This window comes from Lytechinus pictus, chromosome 7 (assembly GCF_037042905.1).
Source record: "Lytechinus pictus isolate F3 Inbred chromosome 7, Lp3.0, whole genome shotgun sequence".
Lineage (NCBI taxonomy): Eukaryota > Metazoa > Echinodermata > Echinoidea > Temnopleuroida > Toxopneustidae > Lytechinus > Lytechinus pictus.
In genome coordinates this window covers 42,325,213-42,347,408 of record NC_087251.1, presented here as the reverse complement: position 1 = coordinate 42,347,408, position 22,196 = coordinate 42,325,213, and the positions used below count along the sequence as shown (strand labels likewise).

The window sequence follows — 22,196 nt, the reverse complement described above, 5'->3', positions numbered from 1 at the left end:
ATGCTCAGTTTCTATTTATTTACAGGAAGTGATACTATCAGCAGTGATTATAGGAAGCATATCAGATTCTAAACTCATGAAAAAAATGGCTTCCATACAAAAGCTCTTTAACAATTCAAAGCATGTTTTGGGGTATTTAATGCTGATGTATTTATGAAATACATTGAGGTAAACTACATGTATGCAAATATTTCTGATGTTTATTGGATTGATAATTGAATGAACATGTAGGAAAGAATAAATGATAAAATAATAGATCAGGGGAGTGTTTCATCAACATTTTCATCCGACAAGTTGTCAGATCTGACATCTTTCTCTATTGTTGATTGGCTGAGAGGTACTGTTACTATGGTAACTGTCGGATGAAATGGGACTTGTCGGATAAAACGTCCGACAAGTCCTTTCATGAAACGCCCCCCAGGGGCCGTCTTACAAAGAGTTGCGATTGATCCGATCAATCACAACTATGGATAGCCAGCAATGCAACATCTGTTATGTATGTTTGTTCAAAATATATTCTAACCATGATGTATATTCATGCATTCATTGTTTTCTGAAAATTCACTGTTCTTCTCTTCGTTTACAAAGTACATTGTTGAAATTTCCTGTAGAGGATATTATGTCATTGATGGATTTCGATCAAATTGAGGTTGATCGGATCAATCATAACTCTGTGTAAGATGGGACCCAGATGCAATGAAAATGAATTAGTATACAATAATGCACATCATCTAGGGCATTAGTAAGAATTAAATGCACAAGGTATCTTAGCATTTCTAATATGCCTGAGGTGTAGCCAAGGGCATTCGGACTGTTCCAACGGTAACAAGTGTGTGTGACTATTATTCTAACACCCGAGCAAAACGTATCACATGATAGTGAGGGGGACCCTTGTTATTTGATAAAACATACTCATCAAAAACCATGACCAAACAATACAACGATTAAAGGGGAATGAAACCTTTGGAACACGTAGGCTTCTGTCGAAACAGAAAAATCAAAGAATAAGAACAAAGAAAGTTTGAGAAAAATCTGGCAAATAATGAGAAAGTTATGAGCATTTGAATATTGCAATCACTAATGCCATGGAGATCCTCCCATTGGCAATGCGACAAGGATGTGTGATGTCACATGTGAACAACTTTCCCTTTGATGGACTATAAAATACCCCCAAAATGTCTCATTTTGCTTTTTCTCACGGTGATACAAGCTCTTTATCCATGATGTATTCTATAAAAATCTGTATTACATGCCTTCCTATAGAAAGAACACATGATCTACTGATAGATGTGACAAAAGAGGCAATTTAAGTTAAATATATACTTAAGTAATGAGGAGAGTTGTTCACAAGTGACATCACACATATTTGTCGCATTGCCAATGGGAGGATCTCCATGGCATTAGTGATTGCAATATTCAAATGCTCATAACTTTCTCATTATTTGTCCGATTTTTCTCAAACTTTAGTTGATCTGTTTCTTTGATTTTTCTGTTTTCACACAAGCTATCTCATTCCAAAGGTTTCATTCTCCTCGAACTATTAATACCAATCACAGCAATTTCGCCTGTTAGCTAAAAATAAAAAATAAACAAATGGTCACATGATATATTTCAGCTATTTGATTATGATCCATTCCATATCATATCACCATTTTATAATGATAATAGATAAATTATATATGCACAAATGTACATTTGTTGAATTCTCAAATTGTGGACAAATTACTGAATGGTTGGTGGTTAAGACTGACCTGTGAAAGCAGAGTAATTTGTTTTTTAGTTATAGATTGCCGTAGAGATAGTTATTGAAAAGCAGTATTATATAGAATGTGATATACGTACATGTTATTACACATGTTATTACATTACATTATTACATGTGGAGCGTTGTGGCCCAGTGGATTAGTCTCCGGACTTTGAAACAGAGGGTCGCGGGTTTGAATCCCAGCCATGGCGTAATTTCCTTCAGCAAGAAACTGATCCACAATGTGCTGCACCTAACCCAGGTGAGGTAAATGGGTACCGGTAGGAAGTAATTCCTCAAGAAGCTGTGTGCGCTGTGAACGCCTAGCTTAGCCGGGTAATATAGGAGTGCTTGAGCACCTAACAAGGTGGATATGTGCGCAATATAAATATCCTATATTATTATTATTATTAAAGATGAATGACCTGACTGATTGATTTTGGTAATGATAATAGAGAAATTTGTATTGTTCATATGCAAAGTATTAAAATATATTAAATCACAGCAGATTTAAACTTTGCCTTGCCATTTTCTTTGTTACCTGGCAATGCAATTTACAAATCCTCTGTGACATTGAGATGTGATGAGCTATTATTAAATGTACATGTAAAACAACAGCTCACACCATGCTTTGAATTCGTGTTGATATAGCTGGAAAGTGTCTAAGCTTCATTGGTCTAGTTTATCTTGTAATCTCTTTGTATTACTCTCAAAAGTCCTGATGTAATGTAGGTCGATTGTGGGTCAGATGTACATGTAGCCTATTTGATTTAGATGACATACATTTTCTAAGCTAGGTTTCTAAAATTTATAATGATGATGAAACATTGTATTTTCCATTCTATTCTACCTCAAATTCCCCGTTATGCCTTATAAATTACCTCAACATACTTTCTACTAAAATCTATAGGAAGATTGATTAATTCTAGTCACATCGGAAAAACAACCCCAGACCGACAAAAGCTATTACTTTATTACCAATGACAGATCATCAGTCAGTTTGGAGTCAATTTTGTTGGTGTGACTGGCAACATCTTCCCAACCCTTAAATAAGCGATATGTTGTGGTGGTTCTCTGCGTCATTTCTCTTCATCCATTTGTGCTGTAATTCTTCCAAAATTTGTCAAGTCACTCAACTGAGCTGCTATGGGATTAATTACAAAGACTTGAGCCCTCTCTCACCTGCTGTACCTCGGTTTTGTCACTAGCGATTAGTCTCGGGTGCTCTCTTGACAGTTCCACCTTGCCCTTCTGTCACTCCTTGCCTTGTAGGCTCTTCCTCCCCTACCCCCATCTCCCCCTCTTTTCTTCCCCTACCCCCATCTCCCCCCCCTCTTTTCCTCCCCTACCCCCATCTCCCTCTCTTCCTCCCCTACCCCCATCTTCCCCTCCCCATCTCCCTCTCTTCCTCTACTGATTTCTCTTTATTCTTCATTATGCTTGGGATTCATCGATCGATAATTTTTCTATTTTTTTTTCAATTTTTCAACTCTCATACAATGCCAGTTCTATTGTGTCAATCTTAGGAAAAAGTGGTTGTCCCACATTGCAATCATATTTACATGACAACCCATTGTCAAGTATTGTTCCTATTTGTTCTGCATACAGTGGGTGCTGCAGTAAGTGTGAGCGGAAGGAGAGCATTACCTACCATCAAGAACTGCGTCATCAGCGATTGTGAAAACGTCGGACTCTTCATCAATGACCATGCAGAGGTGAAAATACTTCAGTGTTTATAGATTTCAAGGCCCGTATTCTGATTTAACTTAAACTCAGGTTTAAAGTTGTGGTTTAAGTATGGATAGCCAATTGTTACATACATCACTAACAGTAGAGATATCATACTTCAGCTCATTTGGCTCTCAAATCATTCATAATTGTCTAGGAAGTATATATAAATGATTGTCTTCACCATCGATGAATCAGGAAAGAGCACAGCAAACATAAGAAACATACAACTTAATAAAAATTTTGATACTTTTGGCTTGCCATACTTAAACCACAACTTTAAACCTGCTATCAGAATACGGGCCCAAGTGTTTAGCTGCAGTGAAGTTAAATTTACAACGTATCTTAGCTTATGCTTCATCATTTAACATTCTTCATGGTGATGGTAGTTACTGTGACAATAATCAATTCAATTAAGTGTTTTTATAAATAAACAGAGGAATTATCAGCGATAAACTGTATAAAATGGCAACCCTATGTATGCTATATTTGATGCAGCTGCTCTCAAAGACCTTAAAGGCCTATTAAGAGATTCATCGCAATGCAGGCTTGTCATTTGTATCTTTTGTCATATTTACATGACTCATGTTGAATGCCATGCAGTAGAAGGGGGGGGGGGGGGGCTTGAAGGTCCATCTGTAAATTATCCTGTTCATAGATCTCATACTAGGACCCAGTAACATGAAGCTTAGAGATCGATCGCGAGGCTGGCTTTTACGATTGATCATACATGATAATCAATGCAATCATTCGCTGATACCAGCCCCACTATTGATCTCCAAGCTTTATGTTGCAAGACCAGACCTGAAATTGAAAATTCAATTTGAAAAAATGCCCTTTATGAGAAACTGATTGAAATAATTTTGTTGGACATAAATGATAATGGTGTATTGCTAGTATTTTGTTGCAGGAATGTTAAAACCTCATATCTCAAAAAAAAAATTAATGATATCGGGTCAGAAAAATCTGGAGAGAATTCGTTTTAGGCAAAAGAAGGTTGCTTCTCAATCTGTTAGAACTCTAAAATCAAGCTTTTTTTAGATGGAAGGTTTTGATACCCCAGCTACAATTTTACTCTGAATGTATTATGATTTTACTGCTGAGTAATCTTTATTGTGATCATCATTATCATCTTCATCGCCATCAACATCATTATTATCATCCTTATCATTATCATCTTTATCATCATCATTATCATTTTAATCATCATCATCACCATCATCATCATTATCACCACCATTACCACCACCATCATTCTCATCATCATTATCATCATTATCATCATCATCATCATCATAATCATCATCATTATAATCATCATCATCATCACCACCAACACCATCATTACCATCATCATCATTCTCATCATCATCATTGCCTTCATCATTATTATAATCATCATCATCACCATCATCATCATTATAATCCTCATCATTATCATCATCACCATCATCATTATAATCATCATAATCATCATTATAATCATCATCACCACCATTACCACCATCATCATTCTCATCATCATAATTGCCTTCATCATTATTATAAACATCTTCATCATTACCGCCACCACCACCACCACCACCATCACTATCATCATGTTTTCTCCATTGTTTATGTTTCAGGGTCTTTACCTTGACAACGAGATCAGTGGTAATGCATTGGCAGGGATCTGGGTGAAGAACTATGCAAACCCTATCATCAGGCGTAGTCACATTCACCACGGCAGAGATGTGGGTGTCTTTACATTTGATAATGGCATGGTAAGGAGGATCATGATGCTAGATGTCTATCCAAAATCATTTTGAGATTTCATGAAGATCATATGAAATAAAACATTAGTTTTGACTATCTCTATCTCTCAAGATTCCTAAATAAAAAATGGCTTAATATGGACTTAAAGGGGGAATCCAGCCTTGGTCATTAAATGTTGTGTTGGAAAAGAGAAAAATAATATAAATAGAATGGTGAAAGTTTGAAAGAAATCAGACAAGCAATAAGAAAGATATGGCTGCTTTAAAATTGTGATCCCTAAGACTTTATGAATTTCAAATTGGCAAGTGGGTAAGTAAATGATGACAAGGGCAAGGACCTCTATCCCATAGGCCATGTACTTAATTATCAGGATTTTGTGGATTTCTCCTTAGTACCTATTCCCCTGGGGCAGTAATCAAAATATAAACCAGGTAGTATATTGTTTTATGTCCTCATGAAAGAAAAACATAATTTGAAGTAAAACTTTTTGAAAAAATGACATGTAAGCCATTTTACGTATTGGAGTAAGTGGAAGAGTAGTCCTTGCCTTACATCACTATGACATAAAAAATGCAGCCAATTTGAAGTGTCCAGTGATTGCCAGTGTTTATAACTTTTAAAAAATTCATAACTTTCTCTTTGTTGGTCCGATATTATTCAAACTTTCACCTGTCAACTTGTCTGATATTTCTTTTTTCCTCTAAAACAACTTTTTACTCATGTTGGATTCCCCTTTAATTCACTTGTATTAGTTGTCAGTTTGCAAACATTTATCTTGACATTTCAAATCACTAAAGAGTGTGATATTGATATGATACAAAAAATGTAGAGGAATATTATGGACGATGCAAGAAGCCCACGACTTGCTGAGTGCCTCTAGCACCATTGTAAGCACCCAAGATGCCTGCGTAGCCATTAAACTTCTGCATTATACGTTTTATAAAATGGGTTAACAATATTAATAAATATATTGGGATATTGCATGATTTTGAAGTATTGCATGGCCTACTTTATGACATCACTACTATGAAGATGAAATGTGTGTGCCTTTATATGTGCAGTCACGTAAACCTTACCTCATATAGTCTTTTCTTCTAAAACTCTGCATTATCTTGTGCTCTGGGCACTATAGTGGGCAGAGCACTGGGTTTGTATATGTTAGAAACATATGCAATGTTTTTGCTGCTCTCGTGTTGAAATCTAGTGCCTATTGGTGCATAATTTTGTGCAAAATAAAAAGCACACTCCCGAACTGTTTAGTAAACGGCTCTGATCCTTAACCTGTTTTTATAAAAATAAGTTATATGCGATTGTTATTTTCAGGGTTACTTTGACCGGTGTGACATCCATCACAATCGTATCGCGGGCTTCGAGGTGAAGGCCGGAGCCAACCCAACCGTCGTTCATTGTGAGATCCACCACGGTCAGACCGGTGGCATCTACGTACATGAAAACGGTAGAGGAGAGTTCATAGAGAATAAAATCCATTCCAATACCTTTGCTGGAGTCTGGGTGACGTCCAACAGCGATCCAACGATACGGTAAGATCATTGCTTATCCTGAAAGAATTAACTTTGAACTTTGTTTGGCGTAACCAAACCGACCCTAGTGAAACCTGCACACTAATATTTTAAATTCATATTTGACCACCAAAAAAATGTGCTTGATGGCCCCAATTTTCCTTCATATTTCTACTTTTTTACAAATAAAGAACCACGATGTGAAACACTGTCCTGATATTGTTTTCCTATCTCAATATATTTGAATAAAATGAAAATAATTAAATAAAGATAGGAAATGACAGTAGAACATTGTACATCATAATCAAATGACACTTGTGTGCGTAAGCAACCCTCGATCTCCATGTAAAGATAGATCAAGTAGCTCTTTCATATCAAACCTGAAAACAAGGTAAATAAGTATTGACCAATCCAAATTTTTTTTGTTCATTACAGCTAACAAACATTTTAGTAAAGATCTAATAGTCCATTCATGAAAGGTACATTGAACCGTGGGAATAGGTTATTCAAATGGTCCCAAGCAATAATAATACACTGTCCCACGTGTGCTTATCTGTGTTTGCTGTCTAGAGTGTGATCGTTTTGCTGCTTATGTCTCGTGATTTCACAAAGTTCAGTTTGTGTAACTGTACAAGATCTAGATCCATGATGATATAGTGACAGTTAATCTTGGTTTTAAAGACTTTTTTGTGGAATTAGTCTTTACTGCATCTACTTTCGATAATCTTAAATATATAGTGACAGTTAATCTTGGTTTTAAAGACTTTTTTGTGGAATTAGTCTTTACTGCATCTACTTTCGATAATCTTAAATATATAGGCCACTATCTGTTTTATTACCATGCAGTTTAGAGGCAATTACATGTTTATGTAATGTGTGTTTACTGGCTGTGATGTTTCATTCATTTGAGAGTAACTATCCCCCCCCCCCCCGAAATAAAAATGTGATTAAAATTGGATAATGTTTAAAATTTCTATTTTTTTAATCATTTTTTATTGTTTACCTTGAATTATGATTAATTTTTTGCACATTGTATTCCGATCGTTGAAAATACATAAAAATGAAACAAAAAACTGCTATGTTTTATTTTAGGGGCAATGAAATATTCAATGGTCACCAGGGAGGTGTGTACATATTTGGAGAGGGGCGTGGCCTGATCGAGCACAACGACATTCACAGTAACGCGCTGGCGGGAATCCAGATTCGCACTAACAGCAATCCCATCATTAGGAACAATCGTATTCATGACGGTCAACATGGCGGCATCTATGTGGTATGTACATCAGAGATTTTAATAGTGATGATGGTAGTTCTGTATTGGCACAAATCTTCCGGACATCCTTGGATTTGCAGTAGCTTATTACGATCATCAGAGGAAAACACTACTAGTTTCATGAAAAATGCTGTATAGATTTATTCTGAACTTTTCACTCCTAAATGAATGACTGGAAATATGAACCAAAAGAAATAAGGCTTGTGCAATATCTGATGATTGAATGTTGATTATTTTTTATCATTTAATTTTGTTTTCTTCAATTTCTTTATAGCATGAGAAAGGTAAAGGGTTGATCATAGAGAACGAGGTTTACAGCAACACATTGGCTGGCGTATGGGTTACAACAGGTAGCTGTCCGGAGCTTAGGAGAAACAGAATTCATAGTGGTAAACAGGTCAGTAGAACTTCCTTAACCTTAGAAGTATTTCAATCCTTTCTTTCTGAAATATCTAGATTTACTTCTGTAGTTTGGTATTTGTATTGCTCTTTCTTCTTGTAATCTGTATAAATGCAGTATAACAGTAAATTAGGGGTGTGTATTCAGCTGATTTCAGCTTTTTTCCCAACTTTTTGTTTACTTTGTCTGTACAGAAGTATAGGAGCTTTCACAGTTTCAGCTGTCATTCACATCCCCATGTATAGTTGATGGTAGCTCAATTTGTTAACTATGTTATTCTATATTATCTCAGTTTTCCAGATCTTGAGAAAATACAGTATTACAATAAGCTAATCACTGAATATGTTACACTACCTTCTCCACGTACCCTCTCTCTCTTTAATTTTTTTATTACTATTATTTATGATGCCATAGACGATTAAAAAAAAACGGAGAGAAATTGATCAATTTACAAAAATCTTTAACAATTTGAATAATTGAATAAAATTGTTTTAAAAAAAAGGAAAGAATAAGAGAGTAAAAGAACAAATGTTATCCATGGGCCAGGTCTCACAAAAGTGAAACAAATTTCTTTTGCCAACGAGCATGTGAGCCCTCACAGAGAAACTATTGAGAATCCATTAATCTTTCTCTCTCTCCCTCTCTCTATGTGAAGTCATAATATAGCACTGTTAAATTAGTTTTCTTTCCGGGGACTTTTGGCCTTTGGTATTGAGAATCGACCTGTGTATTCTCAAAATCATCTTGTATTTTCAGTTGTTGCATTGGAAGACTAACATGCCTCACTCTCTCTCTCCCTCCCTCCATCTGTTGTAGGTCGGTGTATACTTCTATGACAACGGCCACGGTACACTGGAAGACAATGATATCTTCAATCACATGTACTCTGGTGTTCAGATCAGGACCGGTAGTAATCCCATCATCAAGAGGAATAAGATCTGGGGAGGACAGAATGGTGGTATCCTCGTCTACAATGGAGGTAAAGATAAAAGATATAACATAGTTTGATTTGGTCTCTGCAAACATAATTACTTAAATGTTTAATTTTTCCCCTGACAAAATAATTAAGAAAAACATCTTAATCACATAGGCAATAGTATGTTTATTAGACTAGATATTCTTTTGAAGTCAATGGTAATCAAGTAATTTATTCTGAAGATAGTAATAATTCAAGACTCTCACAAAAGGTTGAATTATGATTGAGTTAAGTCATTCACAACATTAACCCAAATTTCCATTCTTGCCCTTTATGTAGAGTATATAGTAAAAAGTAAACTATTCAAAATCAATTACAACATTACAGTCGTAATCGATGTCAATCTATTTGAGCTCTGTATAAGACGAGGTCTTATCATCATTGTGAAGTTCCGTAAAATTATTTTGAAAAAAAAAAATCCTCTTATCAGAATCATCACAAGACATCCATCTATCAATGACCTCAAATAACGATTCTTCCCTGAACCAAGAAGGAAGTCTATGACATATCTTCATGATTGAATGCAAAGTGACTGTTGATTGGGATAATACTCATTTTTTACGTGATTAATTCATCAGTTCAGTTGAAAGAAAGAAAGAAATCAGTTTGTGAAATAACGAACTGGATACCATCCTCTCATTTTCAACCCCTGTGTATTTATCCGTTGTACATGATAATAATAATAATAGGCATTTATATAGCGCCATCTATGTCAAAATATTCTATTCCGAGGCGCGATGTTATTATTATTGCCCCGGCTTCAGCTTGAGCTGCCTTTCAGCGCTCATGCATTAAAGGAATTCATCCTGCCGGGTAACCATTCACCTCACCTGGGTTGAGTGCAGCACAATGTGGATAAATTTCTTGGTGGAGGAAATTACGCCATGGCTGGGAATCGAACCCACGACCCTCTGTTTCAAAGCCAGAAGACTAATCCACTGGGTCACAACGCTCCAACATTTATCCGTTGTACATGATTCGTATTGATGATGAAAACATATTTACATTGATTGATGTTGAGTATGAATGTGTTTGTCCATACTAGGTCTTGGTGTATTAGAGCGTAATGAGATCTTTGACAATGCAATGGCTGGTGTGTGGATCAAGACGGATAGCAACCCTCATCTTCGTTACAACAAGATACACGACGGTCGGGATGGTGGTATCTGTATATTCAATGGTGGTCGAGGTAAGAAACATTGTAGACGTAAGAGGGAACGTTCACACAAAGTACAGTCAAAACTGTGTAAAGTGGCCACCATAGGGGAAACGGCAGATGTGAACTATAGTCACGTTGGCCGCCATCTTGAATTTACCATGTATTGTAGGTACTGTCCAATGTACTGGACATACAGTATGTGTTTTCAATTACATAAACTTTTTATAAGCCCGTCCTATGGGACGTATTATGGTCACATGCTCGGTGTCCGTCTGTCCGTCCATTAACTTTTCTTTGTAAATGCGATAACTTCAGTTTAACTTAACCTAGGCTCATATAATTTGGTGTGTATGATACTTTTATGCATTTCATATATCGAAGTAGTATTATTTTAGAAGCAGATTCATGATCTGTCAGGTAGGTATACAAAGCAGGCAGAATCACTTCAAGATGATATTAGAAAATAAGATTTTTTTATTAAAAAGAAAACATGAAATGGGCATAATATACAAAAATAAGCTTTATAACCTAAGGGTTACCTTCAGGTAGAAAAAAAAACGAAATGCCTAAAATTTGTAACAATATGTAGCATTTATAAAATTCATTTTATTAAAAAGTAACAGGATCTACTTAATCCCATTTTCAACATTTTGTTTAAACTTGTTTATTACACTCTAACTTAAAGGGAAAATCATGTCATTTAATTGAATATTATAAGATTATTTTTAAATTTTCATTGAATGTTAATGAATATAAATTGGCAATGAATTTTGTTTGAATCGACGTAGGCATCCTCGAAGAGAATGAGATCTTCCGCAACACGCAAGCAGGTGTCCTGATCAGCTCCCAGAGTCATCCCAGACTAAAGCGGAATAAGATCTTCGATGGCATGGCAGCGGGGATCGAGATTACCAACAATGCTAATGCCTACCTTGAGGGAAACCTTGTCTTCAACAATAAGTTTGCCGGGATCTGTCTTGCTACAGGTGTCAATCCAGAAATGAAAGGTGAAATATTAATCCTACTCAGTCATGCAAGGCGAATAGGCTCACCTGTCGAAGCGTACTAGTATTTATCAAAAGCAAAGTCCACAGAACTCGATGATTTTCATTTGATCTGAATAAATCGATGAAATCAGCAAGCACAGCACTGAAAATTTTGGCGAAATTTGGTGTTAAAAAAGAAAAGAATTACATTTTGTTGTCCCCGGCAACCTGATTAGCTTGCTAGGAACTTGCCAGACATAGCAACAAGTAATATATATATATACATTGATTCTCCAAGTATTGCAGTTCATTCATTCAAACAGGTTGATGGAATGCCTGTAACAGCCGCACAGAAACATTGTTGGTGCTAACAGAGCACTAACAATAGACCCAGTCACATCTCTCGGATTGTGATACCAAACATTGATTCAAGGTGTAGATAACGTGTTGTTGTGACATTAGGCATCACTGCATCATCAACAATTGTAACAGGGTCTCTGTTAGTGCTAGCAATGTTTCTGTGCAGCTGGTTCTGGTGGGTGTTTCATAAAGCTATTCGTAAGATACGACTGACTTTACGCACGACTGGTGATCATTTCTTGTGCCAGTGATATCCCTATGCAATTGATTTATGATCTAAGAAAATGTTCCAGTCATGCGTAAAGTCATGCGTAACTTTACGAACAGCTTTTGAAACACCCACCTGGTCATTAGGTCCCTAAAAATGAAATATCCATCATTTAGTAAACAGGTCCGTTGTGTTGAGCGGATATGATCATTATTGCATGATCTCTCTTCTATTAATTTTCTCTTGATTTCCTTCTCAGATAACAAGGTGCACGGTAATAAGAATGCCATTGAGAAAGCTGTCAAGTGTGGAAGGTGCCTATATAAAATCTCCAGCTATACGAGCTATCCCATGCATGACTTCTACAGGTAAATTTACCATGTTCATACTTTATCCCATCTCATTATTTCATTTTAAGATACAACTTTCAATTAAAATGATTATGATTATAAAATAATATATTCCTTGATGACTTTGTACTCTCTTCACATCTTGGCTATGATGTGTTCTGTCGTTTTATAGTTTTTAGTCGCTTCTGATTTTATTTGATCTTGCCTAAAAGGCAACAGACAATGAGAGAGGGGGAGAGAGAAAGAAAGTGTAAAGGGAAAATACCCATTGCGCCCATATGTAATTGTATACTTTGATGCTTTTTGTTAACTCGTTCTCATTCATCCAATCGAGAGAGAGAAAGTCATGATTAAATACATGAACAACAAATTTGAAAATTGAAATGATTTCTTAGATGATTTTGTTATGTAAATCAATTATTCATTACCTTTTTTTTTTCATCCCAGTGCTATAATGATTTACATATGTTTGCCATATCTTTACAACTGTACCGTAAATCCTTGCTTCTAGTATTATATTTTACCAGCCTTGCTGGTCAAAAGGGGGCATCGCAATAAAATGACGGCAATTGACGGCAATTCATTTTTTTTTTTAATATCACAAATGATTGCTAGTCTGCTTCTTACAACAGAAAATAAACCTTGATTTGCTCCAGTTAAGATTGATCTATCGATCTCAAATATGTAATTGATATTTGCAATCAATTGCAGATTGGCTTCATGCAACACTTATGAGGCCCAAATGCCTTGTATGGATGCGTGTGTTAGCTTCGGAAAGCTTTTAATGACCAAGGTTTATATATATATACGTTTGTTGTTGCAGGTGTAAGACGTGTAACACGACAGACAGGAATGCCATTTGTGTGAACTGTATTAGGAGGTGTCATGCTGGTCATGACGTGGAATTTGTCACGCATGATAGGTAAGAACACAGCTCTTCAAAGCTACAATGAACTCGGTTCTAGGTTACGAAAACAGAGTGCCATTGCATTGAAGTTCCATTTGTTTTAACAGTACAAGTGCCTAAACATACATTTGAAACAAATATGGGGGAAAATGGGTTTCATTGTTTTTTGGAGAATAAAGGGGCAAGCCTTCATGGAGTGTCCATATTAATGATAATAATGCATCTCCTTGTAAAGGTTAGAATACTACTTTTTGAAAATATATATATATTTCAAGAATTTTCAAGATCGATAAAAGGAGTTTAGATGGTGCAATCAGAACGATTTCCGTAATTGTGTATTCCCTTGCATTAATGAGTTCTCAAACCATCTTACTAACAACTGATACAAATAAATCGTCATAGATGTCTCCTATTCAAGATCCCAAAGCATCACTTAATGGAACAATTACAGCCCTGACCAAGACTTTGAAACTGCATTACTTACCAAATCTTGATATGGTGTTTGTTTACCATCAGGTTTTTCTGTGATTGCGGAGCTGGAACATTGTCATTGCAATGCCAACTAGCGGGAGAACCAACCAAGGACACGGATACCCTATACGACTCAGCGGCACCCATCGAATCACACACACTCATGGTCAACTGACAAGACCTATGCACAACTGAACAAATGACTTAATCAAGACCAAACTGAGAACTCGTTTCGGAGGAGAGATGTGCTTGGAAACCCTGAACTCTTCCAGGATAAACGTTGATTAACTGGACGTTGGTTTCCTGTGTTTGTTCCATGCCAAAGTTTTGTTTGTAAATTGACCGTGGAGGGAAAACGCGGAGTGCATAGCGGAATGTAGCCAGGCATCGGTGTTGTTGCCCGCACCGGATCACTTGGATCGATGCAATGTAGTTGGAGAAGATTTCCTCGTCTGAGCGAAGCAAATAGCCGGGAAGGAGAGGTACCTTATTTGAGAGTAGAGTTTGAAAATTCATCATTAAAACTTGCCTGAAGGGCGGATGAAACTGCCATGTGGATATGGATGCATTGTGATCTGTCAAACGGCCATCGTGAAGATTATCTGTCAGTCACTTGATCAGCACGATCTGAAGGAGCTCAATCGACCTTTGGTTACCATAATTCTGTGTATTATTTTACATAAGCCAGTTATGTTCAAATGAGCACATGGACAATTTGTTATGATGACAGGAAGGTTACGTTGAGGGGAGAGGGCCTCTTTTGATAAAGTGCCCAGAGACATATGGATCCATTCACAGTATGCAATCTGGATGTGACCTCTGACCTGAGAATGAATGATGCAGATAAGGTTTCCTCACATGACCTTATTATCCACGACAGGTTAATTATTAGATGTATTCTTTGGGTCTTAGTCAAGGGACCCAAAATCGACTGCACCAAGTATGTGGTACAGTTACACTAGTAGATTTCATGCAACTCATGTTAATGTTTATTAGGTGGTTAAATGTGATCAAAGAAAAGAATGGCTTAAAAAGAAAAGACACAGAGGTGCCTACGATGTTTTGTCTGAATTTGTCAAGTGTCATTGAGTAGTGAATAGAAAGTGTGCACCCATGGTTTATGTTGAGTATAGTTCGTGCTTGTTAAAAGGAGTTTAATCTCTTATACACAATTGTCTCATTTTGATGTGAAATACTTACTCCGAGTCGATTTATGGATGGAGTAAAGCAGAAGTAATTATCCTGCAGATTATGTTATTTCTTCATTTTCTCAATGTAGAAATATTTGTTAAATGAATCTTTACATATATTTGCATGATGCATTCATTTGCCATTTAGACATTTAGACTATAATAGAACATTAACAGTTTTGTCATGGGGTTGGACTACTAATATCGTGTTCGAAGCAAGGCTTTTAAACATTTCCTTTTTGTTGCTTTATTTGCAAGTATGTATTTAAGCGCCATTGGAGGAGTATCATCGTCCAAATGTGTATTCTCTTGTTAAAGCGAACGGAATACGATGACAAAGGATAAAATGCTATTTCAAAGTCAAGATTCTATATTTCTATTAATATATATTTATCCATATTTATGCTGCAGAGTTTAGAACTGCCAAAATCACAATCATGAAACCACAGAAAAGGGTTGGTAATTGACCAACACCCTGTAAAACTTGATTTAAAAAAAAAATGCAGAAAGGCCCTCATTATCTACCATTATGCTGATTTTCTTGAGATACTTCAGTATACGCTTTTTAGGGGAATACGTTAATTACGAATTCTTGGACCTTGTTCCCCCGTGTGAAGAGTTATTCACATGAAAGCGGAGTACATTTGGTATTTCAAGGATACTTTTTTCCAGTGGCATGAGACTGGATATATTGAATATGATGCATCTTTCTCTGGCCTGTCACAGTCAGCAAAGCATGCATGTTTGTGTGGCCCCATATACTGTTGTGTCGTGGAGTAATTTTCTAGTAGCTTCAAGGTCATGTGTGCAACAGCATACAACTAGCCCTATTCAGTTTTTATATATCGATGGTTACAGTCAGCAAAGCATACACTATTAGGCTTACTATCAGATCTGATGTTGGTCTTATTCTTCTATCTGCAAATGAATGTGTTTGTTTTCTACAGACTACAGATTCAGTTATTCTAAAGGAAGAAAAGTAGTGTTTCAGTGCATCATACAGCCTAACCTGCTCTTTCACGTGACTCCAAATTCATTCAGTCAACTTAAGAGTCTTCCAAAAAGTTTTGAAAAAAAATTAGATTGCTTTGGGTGGGAGGTTAAAGCATGGACCTATTACGAATGGACATTCAACGAGAGCATTTTATGACCACCACCTGTTTCCAGCTGTCAAAATTGCTGTCTAACCTTTAACTTTCTCTTTACGCGGTTTTTACGACGACCGCCCGGGGCGATTGTTTACACAAGCTCCTTTCGGCCGATGATCGTCACCGATCGATCACTGGCCCTCTTTCGACCGAAGACGGTCATGTTGTAGCCCCGATTGCCAATAGGGAAAGTCCCTACATTACCTAGAATGCAATGCGCAATTCATATCCGGTTTTTCAGTACATTATTTTAGGCTGTCTATAATGTGCGATTGTCGTCTGTCCATCAAAAAAAATCCTGTTAAATTTCATCAATCCTGTGGAATTTTATGCCCAAATGAAAATCAACTTCTGACCGAAGGTAAGCGCTACTATCGACATCAGTACTGTCCGAAAAAGATGAAATTTTAATGTTTTTCCGCAGATTTTTTCGTCAAATTTCAACTGCTTTTTTTGCCGTAGATATACGGATCTGCAAGGTGATGTCAATGCATTTCATTTCCGGTTGTTAGCGATGTACGTAAAAAATATGTTTATGCACGCCTGTTTTCTTGTTTCTGCTATCATTTTCATAGCGCTAACGTTCGCTGCTGCGCGTTGCTTTTGATAAAGTGAACGAACAACATCGCAATGGGTAGGAGCAGCGTACAATTGATTTCCGCTGTCCATCAGTGAGAGCGTGTTTTACGACCGGCTTGATGGGTGTCAGCTGCCAGCGCTCTGTTTATAAAAGGATTAGCGGCGACGGTCTTTGGGTCAAAGGAGGGGATTCGTTGAATGTCCATTCGTAATAGGCAGAAGCGGATCTAGAGGGGGGGTTGGGGGGGTTGCAACCCCCCCAAAAAAAAAATCCGGGGACCATTTTTTAAAATCTTATCTTTTTTAGATGCAAGAAAACGCCATTTTCACACACAGATTTTCAAAAATTTTCCCTACTGTGGGAGGGGGGACACCCCCCTCCCACACCCTCCCCCCTCGCTCGCTCCGCTCGCTTGGACTCGGTCGCTACGCTCCCTCGCATACCACCCCAACCCCCCCCTTTATAAAAAGCTGGATCCGCCCCTGATAGGTCCATGGTTAAAGTAATGTCAGGTCAATATAACATTGAGAAGACAAAGTTTAGCTGCCTCTTTGTTTTAATAGTAACACATTCAAATGGGCGGGGTGTTTTGTGTTATTTTTATCAGTGATCTCTCCTGACACTGGTTATAAGCCATTGAAATCCTGGCATGTGATTGGCCGATTGCAAATCTGTCGATGAAAATCACAGCAAATGTTCATCTTGACTCCCCTGGCTGTAACACTTTCCCAAATTTATTGATCACCATTATCAGTGAATCATTAGTAAAACATTAGTAAATGAACACGATTCTTTTACATGAAAAAAGGGCGACATTCCAGTCAGAGGATAGATTTTCATCTCATGATGATAATGATATCAGGACTAGAGATCCGTCTTACAAAGAGTTACGATTGATCCGATCAATCGTAATTCTATGGAAATCCAGTATTGTCATAATATTTTCTACAAGAAATTTAAAAAATGTCCTTTGTAAACAAAAAAGAAGCACACTGAATTTTCAAGAAAACCATGGATGTTTGAATACATCATAATTAGAAAATATTTTGAAAAAACATGCATTTTCAGATGTTGACATTCCTGGCTTTCCATAGTTGTGATTGATTGGATCAATTGCAACTCTTTGTAAGACGGGGCCCTGATTGACCTTATTTCATACGGGTTCAAAACTTGAATAAGACTGATACACATTTCTGAATACTTGTAGTGCTGTATGCTAATTCAAAAGCCGGGGTAACATATAGTGCGCCTTTGAATAGGCATAGGTGGTGGGTCATAAATGCTTGTTATTATCATTATTAAGATATTGATACATTGTATGATAATCAGATTGAATTCCCATTGCTGTCCTTCAAGAAATATTGCTGCAAAACTATATTATTGAGTTTTTTTGTTTGTTTAAGCTAAACGATCTGCAGAATTCCCCTTATTCAACTCAAAAGCTGATGGTGTTTTTAGTTAAGGTTTGCCTCATTGCTTGAGCTGACTGATTTAATGATTTCTAAATATTTTTGCTAAGTGTAATTTGTATATTCTTGTTTAGCTTATTGCAATTAATACAACTCTATGGAAAAATTGGAGTTATCAAGTATTCCTAGTGTCTTGTTTTACACAGACCAGACACTCGATAAATTATTCTCTGACCAATGCCAATTTTTGTCAGATCCCCAGCTCAGGTTATTAGTATTTCATGTATTTTAGAGTATAGCTCAATCCTTTTCTTTCATGTCCCTACAATTTTTATGACCTTCATTTTCATTACTCATGATTTATTTGTTACAAGTTTAAGGAATAAAGCAAATGAACTGGGGTTTCCGTGGCTGTTGTTTTATTACTCGTGATTTATTTTTGACAAGTTTAAGGAATAACGCAAATGAACTGGAGTTTCCTTGGCTGTTATTGTAAGTGGAAAATGTATGACAACTTTATTTTTCTTTTCTCGAATCATTTGAGCAACCGAAAACAAAGAGTTATACAAATATAGTTGAGAATTCTCATTAACATTTAAAAGTGTGTCAGGAGAAGAATAAGATTGAATACACTAATATTGCTTTATAATTGAAGTAAAAATAATCATGAATGAATAATGAAGACCAATTTTGCCGAAGCTGTCAAATTTATTAATGCCTGTACTTACGGTGAAAATAAAGCATTTTGATGATTAGGGCCTGCTTCCCAGCCAAATCCCATGGCATTTTTCAGGTAGGATAGCGGATCACATCGTATATTCTATTAATATATTAGTCATGAAGAGTGTGAAAATGATAGGATTGTGATTTGTAGCTGTTTTTCTTCTGTTGTTACCATCGTTATTTATTATTATTTGAATAGTGGAAACTATTTGTTATGGTGCTAATTTTAGAAGGTGGCAGCACATAGTGGCATTCCATGGGGGAGAGAAGAGAATGAGTAATTTGTACAGTTCATTTTATTTGTTATGTTCACCGTCAAGAGATTATTGAGTCTGTTATTCTGTGTTCTTTTTTATTGTTACAACTATTTCGAACCCATTTTTTTTTATGTATTGTGAAAACGGTGTAAAAAAAAGCCTTGTTGACAGTTTATCTTGACATGAATTGAAATCTTTTGTTAACATTCATGAAATGTATTTTTTTTTTATAGTTGAATATTGTCAGTAGATTGGTTGGTTGGTTTTAGTGTTGGTGTTGGAATTGTTATTTGAGATGGTCTTTTTTTGTATTTTTTTTTTAAATAAAAAATGAAATATTTTGTATATGATTTACACTGACACGACAGCTAATAATAAGCATACACTCCTTGATGACATTACAATGCACTGCCTGCAGTCACCACAATGGTCTTGTACTGTAATTAGCTTAAACACTGTCTCTGTTCTCCGAGTAAATATGATTCTAATAGTAAATTATTTTATTCTCATGAGCTGAACCAAACAACTCATCATATAACCAGGCTATAGGTTCAGGAATCGGCCTGCACCGATAAGCATAAGGCACAGTGATTGATTTTTGCGATTGATCAAATGCAGTAATCAATGCAAGCAATCATAGAAATCGGCCCCATGATTGATCCCTGAGCTTTATGTCTCTGGGCCCAGTGCACCTCGGCCGATCAAAACCTAGGTTTTCACTCTAATTGTCTGCCGAGGATATTGTCCGTGCTGAAAATTTTCTTGAAGTCCAGATGAATGTAATTACTTCCGAAGGGTGAAGTCCACCCCAGAAAACTGTTGATTTGATCTGAATCGCGATCAATCAAACGAGCACAACGCTAATATAGGAAATTCATTACATTTCGAAGTTTTGCTTATTTTTCACAAAACAGTTGTAAGCACAATTCAGTGATATGCAACAGTCGATGAGGTCCCTCACTATTTTTGGTATTACTGTTTAAATTAGACAATATTTCAATTTTTACAGATTCGACTACAACGACCAACATGACTGAACTACAATGGTAATTCCACATGTTTAGGAAGGAATAATTATTTGTTTTAACACTACAATGAGAAGATAATTCAAATATTTCATATAATGAAATACAAAAGAAACGGTGAGTGGGTGACGTCATCAGTCCCCTCATTTGCATGCCGACCAGGATGTGCATAGAACCGTTTTGCAAAATTTAGTGAAACTTGTCACAACTTTCTTATTTTACATCTAATTTTGATGACATTTTCAGTGTTATGCTTGTTGGATTTTCTCCTTTTATTCAAATCAATTTTTGGGGTGGATTTGTCCTATAATAACTTCTTAATTACATGTATTACAATTTTGCCCACTGTGCCGGGCGCATGCAGTGGGCACAATTATCTGGGAGACATTATAGTTTTCTTATTTCATTTCATTTTGCCTATTGGTACCCCTATGCATGTTTACATGCAATAAGGAATTGAAGTTTTCATGAATTTACTCTCTATGAAATGATGACATGAACTTAAGATTTGATGGCAACATCCTATTATGGTACAGGGAAAGATCTTACGATAAATACTGTAAGAAATGACACAGATATTAATTAATCACTTTACTTCACTAAACCCCTTCTTCTGTCTGGTGTGATTTTTTTCCAAAATAATTCCAGCAATAATATTTTTGTTTCTCTTTGGAAGAATGATTTTAATTTTCTTTTGTTAATTACACCCTGATGAACATGACCCATTGTGGAAGAAAACCCGTTTTAATTCATATTTTTACATTTTTTTTAAAGATAAGTTTGGATCTGCTTCCTTGTGTTGTCTTTTGTTGATAGTTTGTTTTTTCATGATATGTAGTATTCATTTTTTACGGCTTTTAACAATACAATGATGGACATGCACTTGCAATTAGCAGGAAAGGTGTAAAGAACCTTGCATATTCCTCACTCCTTCATGAAAATTAACATTTGAGAGATGTGCGATTTATATCTTCTTGAATTTAATTTGCATTTACAACTGAAATGCTCTTAGATACCAAATGTGTACTCTTTTTCCCCCTCTGTTGTACAAAGAAATTTGTAAATGGTGTTGTAGAAGGCTCTATTTCTTGGGCTAAGTTTATGATCAATATGCAATATAGTTACTATTTATGGGCCATTCATTCATTTTTTTTTTTTTTTTTTCATGTTATTTCAGTATCTTTCTTTTTTTATTTTAATTTGTAGATTGTGATAGTAATACTACCTGAAAAAAAGATCAGATTCACTCCCATTGTATTATACACATCATTTGATGACAAAAAACATAAAAAATATTCAAAAATGTGGGCGACCAGGTGTCGTTGAACTCATTGTGTAGAGAAGCACCAAATAAATCTGGTTGCCTCATGCCTTTCAAACTATTGGTTTTGTGTTGTTTATGTTGCTTGTACAGCATGGTTTGAATGGAAAGAGAGAGAAGGGGTGAAGGCAAGGGAGAAAAAAATGCGGCGAAGAGTGATATAAAAAAAAAAGTCATTGTGTTATTATGTGAAATCGATCTGTAAAAAAAGAGGATTCTCAACTATCGAAAGCCAATAAGTTAGGAAACAATGAAGTTTTCTGCATGTTCACTGTTTGCAAGATGAATATCTTGCTTCAGAAATTCTCAAATTAGCAGGCTTCAAAAATATGCTGTACTGTGTGAGCAGAGTTGTGATTACATGCATTCGTATACACTAAAATTCGATTTTTCTTTTTTTCCAGATTATGCAATAGATCTGTACGATTCCTTTAATTTTTAAGGATTGATTATTTTCCTCTGCAAAAGATAAATGAATAACTTTATAAGTAAATTGAAAAACAAGAGTAATTAATCTTTTTATATGTACAATCATGTAATCACAACCCAAAATCTCATTGAATGCCAGTGAGAAACACAATAAAGGGAGAGAAATAGAAAGAGAAAGGGAACTGTCTATATAATCAGTGGTAGAAATGTCTAAATGGAAGAAAAATCATGTTTTGTCACTCAGAAAATTGCAACTAGAGAAAAGGAAAACACAAAG

The 22,196-nt window shown here is 36.0% G+C and overlaps 1 protein-coding gene across 1 annotated transcript in view; it reads left to right on the top strand.

Annotated features, from left to right (window-relative positions):
- LOC129264393 (F-box only protein 11-like) overlaps positions 1-21,548 on the top strand; it is a 51,416-nt gene extending 29,868 nt beyond the window's left edge. The window contains exons 9-20 of the mRNA XM_064102726.1: positions 3,353-3,459; positions 5,098-5,235; positions 6,551-6,768; positions 7,840-8,020; positions 8,295-8,417; positions 9,237-9,399; positions 10,442-10,585; positions 11,344-11,562; positions 12,369-12,477; positions 13,283-13,381; positions 13,883-16,126; positions 17,245-21,548. Coding sequence (XP_063958796.1) covers positions 3,353-3,459; positions 5,098-5,235; positions 6,551-6,768; positions 7,840-8,020; positions 8,295-8,417; positions 9,237-9,399; positions 10,442-10,585; positions 11,344-11,562; positions 12,369-12,477; positions 13,283-13,381; positions 13,883-14,012 — 1,631 coding nt within the window. The 3' untranslated portion in view covers positions 14,013-16,126; positions 17,245-21,548. The remainder of the gene's footprint in view (positions 1-3,352; positions 3,460-5,097; positions 5,236-6,550; positions 6,769-7,839; positions 8,021-8,294; positions 8,418-9,236; positions 9,400-10,441; positions 10,586-11,343; positions 11,563-12,368; positions 12,478-13,282; positions 13,382-13,882; positions 16,127-17,244) is intronic.
- Positions 21,549-22,196: the final 648 nt, after the last annotated feature.